The 8,357-nt window shown below is 32.3% G+C and overlaps 1 protein-coding gene across 3 annotated transcripts; it reads left to right on the top strand.

Annotated features, from left to right (window-relative positions):
- Positions 1 to 3,543: 3,543 nt before the first annotated feature.
- On the top strand, positions 3,544 to 8,105 carry LOC120320379 (olfactory receptor 14A16-like). Of its 3 annotated transcripts, XR_005559945.1 has the most exons (3): positions 3,544 to 3,630; positions 4,995 to 6,017; positions 6,274 to 8,105. XR_005559945.1 is itself a non-coding variant. In XM_039370016.1 (2 exons), exons 1-2 carry the CDS (start codon positions 3,623 to 3,625, stop codon positions 5,926 to 5,928), a joined length of 942 nt encoding a protein of 313 aa, XP_039225950.1. In that variant the 5' UTR covers positions 3,544 to 3,622; the 3' UTR covers positions 5,929 to 8,105. The 3 variants fall into 3 exon arrangements, 2 of the variants coding, with proteins under 2 accessions (XP_039225950.1, XP_039225951.1); XM_039370016.1 differs by having other exon boundaries at positions 4,995 to 8,105; XM_039370017.1 differs by having other exon boundaries at positions 4,992 to 8,105.
- Positions 8,106 to 8,357: the final 252 nt, after the last annotated feature.

The raw sequence follows: 8,357 nt of genomic DNA, 5'->3' as shown, positions 1-8,357 counted from the left end.
TCCTAAACTGGGAGGCATGCAATCAAATGGCAGTTACTTCCTGGGTCAGTTCCCTGCTATATGCATCTCTACAAACAGTCATCACTTTCCAATTAAGCTTCTGTGGACCAAATACAATTGGGCAATTTTTCTGTGACATTCCTCAGTTACAAAACATTTTTTGTACAGATACAAAAGTGAACCAGATTGTGATTTGGATAATTGGATTCATTGTGTCTTCATATTGTTCTGGATTGGTTTTTGCTTCTTATGTCTACATTATTTCTGCTGTGCTGAAGATTCAATCAACTGAAGGCAGATGCAAAGCATTTTCAACTTGTGTTCCATACCTGACAGGTTGTTTTTTATTCATGGCTACATGTTTATTTTCATATAGGAGGCCAAAATCTCTTTCTTTTCCCATTATAGACTTGCTGTCTGCTGTTTCATATATAGTTGTGCCTCCTCTTATGCATCCCATCATTTATAGCCTCCAGAACAAGAATATTCAAGCAGCTGTGTGGAAATTAACACTGAAACAAACAAATTCTAATCTAATTTGAATGTATTCAGTCTGAGAAATATAACATGTCCTTTGGAAAGGATGAGGGATCCATGTCTCTTCTTCTCTTATATTATACTTTAACATAGAAATGAGCCTCCCTACACTATGTTGCAAAGTATTTGCATGCAATGGAGGGGAGATGAGAATTATATAGGACATAATTCTACACTAGTAATTGGCAATACAAACACTAGTTTGGATCTTTTGCTCCTAATTGTTTATTATTCTTACACTAATATATTATTTATTATTTGCATCATTTTCCTCAGTAAACAAATGAACAAATATAATGTTTTTTGAATAATTCAATTTCTCGGTTTTCTTTTTATCTATGATTTGTGTGGATAATGGATCATGCTTTAGTTCCTATTTATGCAAAAGTATTAAAAATTCAAAAAGGTTCACAAACAAAATGGCTTCATTTTTTTCTTCTTATGGCCACATCATCTCTGCTGTGCTGAAGATTCCGTCAATTAAAGGCAAATGCAAAGTCTTCTCAATTTGCAGTCCACACTTGATAATTGTTTCTTTATTCATCTCTACAGATTTGTTTTTTAACCATGAGGCCAACATTTCTTTCCTTTCCCATTGTAGACTTATTTTCTGCTGTTTCATGTTCAGTTTTACTTCCCTTTCTGAATCCCATCATTTACAGCTTTTGAAACAAACACATTCAAGCAGCCCTGTGGAAATTAACATCAGAAAACAAAAATAATTTCCTAACTTGATTAGATTGTCTTTAGTTTGACAAATATAATATTCTGTTAGTAGAATGTTGTTGTGAAAAAAGTTCTTCAAATAGATTTTATATCATTCTATCAAACATCAATGAAGTCTTGCACTTTGCTATTACTTCTAATAAATTTATTTTTAATCTCACCTATATCCAAAGGAGCAACTAGTTACTCATCATTTAAAATTTAATATTAAATGAAATAAAGAGCCATTTCTAAAATTTTGTTTTGACCATAGTATAAAGATATTTTGAGCTGTTCCAAATAAACAAATGTTTGGATTTATTAATAGGCTGCATCTAAAATATAGTAGTCATGATGCACTATGAAGGTACTAATAATCACACCAGCATTGAAACTGAAATTAGATGGATTTGTATGAATTAGGGAATTTAGAGAAAAACAACATATAACCTGATAAAATAATACTGTGCTGTAGAAGAAAAACTTCCATGACCTTTTGATGAATGGCGACTACACAAGATGCTTAAAGAAAATTTAATACTGCCCTTAATCCAGTATTCTGTTCAATCCAGATGAGCTCCCAATAGAAGGGGGAAAATTCCCTAGAACCCAGTTGACAAATGGAGACCACATGATCTGCTTGAGCCAAGATTATTGAATTACATGGAAAATATAATACAATGCCCTACCCACTGAAAGGGTGACAAGACAGAGTTATATACAGTCTTGTTTATGGGAAAATGAACAATAGGTTCCAAATCCACACCCATAACGATCTTGCAGTTTTAGTTTTGATTTGTTCAATCAGGAAGTCTTGACTGAACTTACTTGAGCATCTCTTGTGGTTCTCAGTGGGCCAGATTCCACTTTTTCAATACACAGGGCTGACTTTGCACTTTTAGCCCCTTAGTAAGGTATTTGAGCACTGAAGGTTGTCTCAAGCCATTTTTAATTAGACAAAATTGATTTATAAATTTTGTCCCCATTCTGATCTGGTAAATTGTTCAGCTTTAAAATGTGGTAAGAGCAAATGAGGTCCCTATCGGAAAATGGATTTGGATCAGAAATCCTTATGGGTGGGAGAATTGGTGTAGTATTCTTTCTCAGGTTGTGAAGATGACCAGTGCATCTTCAAAAACTTCATCTACCTGTTCCAAGTAGCTGTAATGTTTATGAGAATTGGCATGGAAAACATCAAGGGGAAGCAAGAAAAGCATTTTACTTTGTCAGTAATAGTGAAGGCATGAAGAATGAAGTATACTTCATCAAGGTATTATGATATATTTCACAATGATGTTTCAAAACTTCTAAAATAAGTGTGTTTCATCATTCTCCGTCTTTTTCTGTACACTTATGTAACAATCTTAACTATTGTTACACGTTTTAATGACAAAACCTGTACTTTTCAAAGATATCAGTTAGTGAACAAACTTCCTTATTGGCTCTAAGAGAAAAAATAAATGTACAAAAATATCCAATTGATGGCAATTTAACACTCAATGCATCGATTCACTTCCGTACATATTCACAGGAGAGGGGGAGGATAAGATTTTTTGATAAACAGACAAATAATATGTAAGCAAGCAAGTAAACATGTTATCTGGGATTTGGGCTAGGAGATATTTCAAAACATGAAACCTGTGTTGTGGACCAAATTATCTTTCTCAAAATCTCTGATATTTCTAGATAATTTTGAAAGATAATAACAAAATTATTCTAATGGATTTTAAACAATCTGTTCCTGAGAGAGCACAATATTCATCAGGCAATTTCAAATGGTTGTTAGTACTTTTTGGGACTGAGATTTGGGTATGGAATTCAAAAGAGATTGTTAAGTTAGAGAAATAGGATAGCTGGAATAGCTTTCTCAGGAACATTCAATATCTGCCCAGATTGTCCCTGTTGCATTTTTAATCTTTGTCAGATTTTACTTGAAATTCTAAAAGTAATTGAAGAAACTTGTTACATTTTATCATTAACTTTAGTATGGGAAATTTTGTGATTTGGTGTTCTGCAGCAATATTTTATTTTCATTGGAGAAGCTTTGGGACAGAGAAAAAAATTCATGATTGGATCTTTCAGCAGAATGCCAGGGAAGATACTTGTTTAATTCATCTTTTTTTTTCTTGGAGTATGATGAGTGATAGTAGATGATAATCATTTATTTATTTATTTTGCAATTTACTCATTCATTTCAGCATGAGAATTATGATCAGTCTCTAGAGAATGATCCCTTAAAACAGAACAGAAAACAAGGATGATATAATTATTATTTTTTCTTTCAATTCTTCTTATCGGAGAGTTAGAACCTATAAAATGGTGGAAAAACACAGGTGTATTTGTATTGTCATCTTTCAATCATATTTCAAGACAATAACAGATGTATTGGTAAGTAGAATACTTAACAGAGCTATGAATTATTGCTTATAAGAAGACCATAATGTATAATTGCAGGAAAATCTATTTTTGGACTGAACATGACTTTTAGCTAGGGTGATATATACAGGATCTTGCTACTTTTCATAGAACTAGAGATCAACTTTATGACCTGAGATATGATCTAAGTAAAAAAGTTCTTTATCTGTGTTAAAAATATATATGATCAAAGTCATATGTGTTTGTTCTTAAGCATTGCCCTTACTTATATCTAAGAAGAATAAATTAAGATAAATATGATCAAGAAAAATATATCAGCTATATCACCATACTGTCATAATGCAGAAAAGAACCCTTTGAAAGTAGTTTAAAGTACTTTTGTTTTTAGTTTTTACATAGTTTTGTGTTTTTTTAAAAGATTAAGTGATCTGATTGCAGTATCAATATTTATTTAATTTGACACATCTTACATGAATATCTTAAGACATTTACTTCTTTATCCTGCAGTTGGACACCCATTTACATAACTATGAGCTTCAGTGAATTCAGGGACTTATGTCAACTACAAATGTGTGAAATCTAGGAGGATTATTGTGTATGCTTGTGAGTGTGAGAGATGGGTGGAGGCAGACAGATACAGAAACAGAGGCAGTAAAAGACACAGGCAGAGGCAGAATGGCTTGTCTTCAGAATTTGTCAGTGCTTCATCTCTGGAAGTCTTTAAGAAGAGACTGAGCAGCCACCTGTCTGAGATGGTATAAGGTCTACTGCTTGAGTCAGGGGTTGGACTCCAGCTCTATTGTAACTTCTTTCCTCTTTCCTGCTCCCCACATGTAGCTATAAATGTTTTCCGTTGAATTATAGTTGCTTAAATAAACATTTAATTCCTCAGTTATTTTAAGGAAAGTGAAAATACTAAAAGACAAGTATTGCTCCCTTAAACACATATGTACAAATTTTATATTTAGTTTGCAATATTATTAATTTATGTGGAGGGAAGTGTTGAGAAAGAGACAAAAAGAGAAATATATGTACATTTTAAAGTATATATTTAATACAGTTTTCATTAACATAAAAAAATATTTTTACAAACCAGCTGTAGCACATCAACATTTTTGATCACTTCTATGTTCTCTTTCTATTAAATGCCACTTTTGTCAATATAACCCACTCTGAAAGAGAGGGATTGATAAACTTGTTGTATATAAAATATAAAAAGGCAATAATAATAATAATTGTATATATGTTCTTAAAAATATAGTCGCTTTTGCATTTTAAGAATATATTTATTCAACAGGTTGCATATATTACTATTACTAAATCTGTACCTCATTTCTTCTATTAATTTCCTATGATATTCTCTTTCTGTCCAGAAGGAGTCAGAGAAAAGAAATGGGCAATCAATCCACTGTGACAGAATTCCTTCTGATGCGATTTTCTGATGATCATGATATGCAAATTCTGTATTTTACAATGCTCCTTGTCATTTACTTATTAGCCTTAATTGGAAATTTCCTTCTTAGTGTTGCTGTGATCCTAAACCAGAACCTTCATGCTCCCATGTATTTCTTTTTGGTAAATTTGTCATTCTCTGATGTTTGCTTCATCTCAACCACGATCCCTAAAGCCATGGCTACTTCTTTGACAAATAACAGGGAGATCTCCTATGTTGGATGTGCTGCTCAGGTCTTCTCAGTTATTACTTTTGCAGGTACTGAGCTTGCCCTGCTGACTGTCATGGCTTATGACCGTTATGTGGCCATCTGTCACCCTCTGCAATATACACTAATGATGAATTGGGATGCCTGTTTACAAATGGCAGCTGCTTCCTGGATAAGTACCTTGATTGATGCTTTCCTGCACACCACTCTCACTTTCAGATTAAATTTCTGCAAATCCAATATAATTGAGCAGTTTTTTTGTGATATTCCTCATCTACAACATATTTCTTGTACTGATACAAGAATTAATCAGATTGTAATTTTCATTCTAGCACTTACTATAGACACATTTTGTAGTGGGCTCATTTTTATTTCCTATGGCTACATCTTCTGTGTTGTTCTAAAAGTCCCTTCAGTTCAAGGCAGATATAAAGCTTTCTCCACATGTATTCCCCATATGACTGTCTTTTCTTTATTTTTTATCTCTGTTCTGTTTGCATATATGAGGCCCCAAAGTGTTTCCTCCCACACTTTGGACTTGCTCTCAGCTGTTCTCTACACAGTTTTGCCCCCACTCCTCAATCCCCTCATTTATAGCTTCAGGAACAAGGACATCCAAAAGGCCATGTGGAAAATGCTTAAGAAGTAAAAGCAGAAAAAAACAGATCTGGATAATTGCATTCATTGTTCAAAATCTCTTTTCACAGAATATTATGCTCTGCTACTTATCTGGGTTAGGTAAATAACAGTTTAAACAATATCGGTTTATATCATGTGATTGATTCTTGGTATTGTGGAGAATTAAAAAATATTAAATTTTAAAATTGTAAGTGACAGAAATCCTGATCTAACTTTAACTGAGATGCTTATTCTGTCCTATGACAACTATCTCTTCTTTTTTCCTCAGATTGTAAGCCTTTAATTTTTCAGAACTCAGTCATTGGTTATTAAAAAAAAAAAACCTAAAACAAGTTGTTATTCTTTTTTTTTCTAGGAGCTAAAAGTCCTACCCAAAGTAAATTTCAAACATTTATACAATCATAAAAAATCCAGCTGAATCCATTCAGCAATCTTTGAAAGCTTTCAGTCATCACCATGATAACACTGACTTTGCTCCACTGATGCTCTTTTGCTCATATTTTTCCTTTGGAAAAAATTGTAACAGAATAAATCAACTTTAAAAGACAGATTTTATTTTTAAAATGCTATAAAATTACTTTTTTTCAGTCTTCCATCTATGTATTTTCTTGTTAATTTTTAATGTAATTTCTTTCACCCCTAATGGAGCCTAGAAGTCATAGACTCTTGATTTCTACCCCACCTTCTTCATTATAACAACACACTGGCTCTCTTTACAGGGAACATCTATCAGTAACAAGTCCATTCAGTTTTAAAGGATGGTTTGCTTTCCACTTGTAGCTTTGATCTCATCATTTGTATATATTTCCAATATAGTAACATGTCCAATATAAATAACATTTATTCCATTTCGACACAGTGGTCTATAATACTATGTTTATAAGGCATTCCTATTAAGCAGAAGTTTAATTCTTTGGTCAAGACTGGAATACTGTTCCTTAGGTATATTGATCCTAGATAATATTGTTTTAATCCATTTTAATCAGAATAGAGCTGGAAGAGACCTTGAAAAAAATGCATAACAATTTATCATTATCAAGTATTATATAACTTTCATATATTTCTCAGTATATGAAGACAATAAGATGCAATTGTCAAAATTTTCATTATGTAATTGTGGGAATTAGGGAAAAAGTGCATCAATCTATATTTTATGTCATTCTACTGAAAATCCATGAAGTGCTGGTGCTATTTTATTAATTGTAATCAAAATTCCTTTTTTGTCTCATCTGTATCCAAAGGAGCATCATAAAACATTAAATGAAATGAAACATCTGAATTTCTAAAATTTTGTCTTAGAATGCAAAGATATTTTGAGTTGTGAACAGCCAACAAATGAAAATAAACACATGACAAGGAGAATGAGAATGAGAAGATGCTACATGGTTAAATATCTTTAGACATAAGACAGTGTTGTGGGTTATAGGTATTTAGCAGAGTGATGGCATGGAAGCTATTTCTGTGTGTAGTTGTTTTGGCAAACAATGTCCTGTAGAGTCGTCCTGAGGGTAGAAGTTGAAACAGTTTGTGTCCAAGAAGTGAGCGATCTGTAGATATTTCTCAGCCGTCTTTCTTGTTCTTGCAATGTAGAGGTCCTCAATGGAAGGCAGACTGGTTGCAATTATTTTTTCTGCAGTCCTAACTATCCATTATGAATATGAATGCATATTCATAACTACTTACCAAGTTTTTAATTGCTAGGAGCAATTACAATTTCTATGGGAAGATGGATCAGGAATCCATATAGGTGAATGAATTGGTGTAACTATATTTTCCAGATTGAAAAGGTGACATGTGCAATTTGGTCATTTCAAAAAGCTAACCTACCCATTTCGTAGTTTTATGAAAACTGTGAAGAGAGACCGCAAACGGAAGAAAATATTACATGTTACTTTGCCTTTAGTAATAAACATTATGAGGTACTGTATACTTTGTGGAGCCAATGTGAAGCATTCCACAAGGATGTGTTTCAAAGCATGTAAAACAACTGTATTCCATTCATTATCTTATTTATTTATTTATTATTTTTGGTATATTTATGGACAGAAAAAGAAAACATAAACTACAATATTAATTATTATTATTAATTATTCTTATATATTCTTACACGAAACATGTATTTATTTATTTATTTGTTTGTTTGTTTGTTTATCAAATTTTCATGCTGCCCATTTCTCCAAAAATGACTCTTCGGTATCAGCAAATAAACTTCCTCACTTATAAAATATCTAGTTGAAGACAATTTAAATTCAACTTCATTCGTTTATATTAATATGTATCCAAAGTTGTAAGAAATGGGGAATAAAAATATTTACAATAAGCCTAGTAATAACAATAAGAATAACAATGATGACAATGACAGTGGCGATGATGATGATGATAATGATGATGCATTATTTGTAATTTAAGCAGGCTGGCAATTGTTTCCAAACACTAAAC

The sequence above is a fragment of the Crotalus tigris genome, unplaced genomic scaffold (genome assembly GCF_016545835.1).
Source record: "Crotalus tigris isolate CLP2741 ecotype Arizona unplaced genomic scaffold, ASM1654583v1 scf7180000021329.891317, whole genome shotgun sequence".
NCBI lineage: Eukaryota > Metazoa > Chordata > Lepidosauria > Squamata > Viperidae > Crotalus > Crotalus tigris.
The sequence above is the reverse complement of the archived record's forward strand: the minus strand, read 5'-3'. Positions and strand labels throughout refer to the sequence as shown.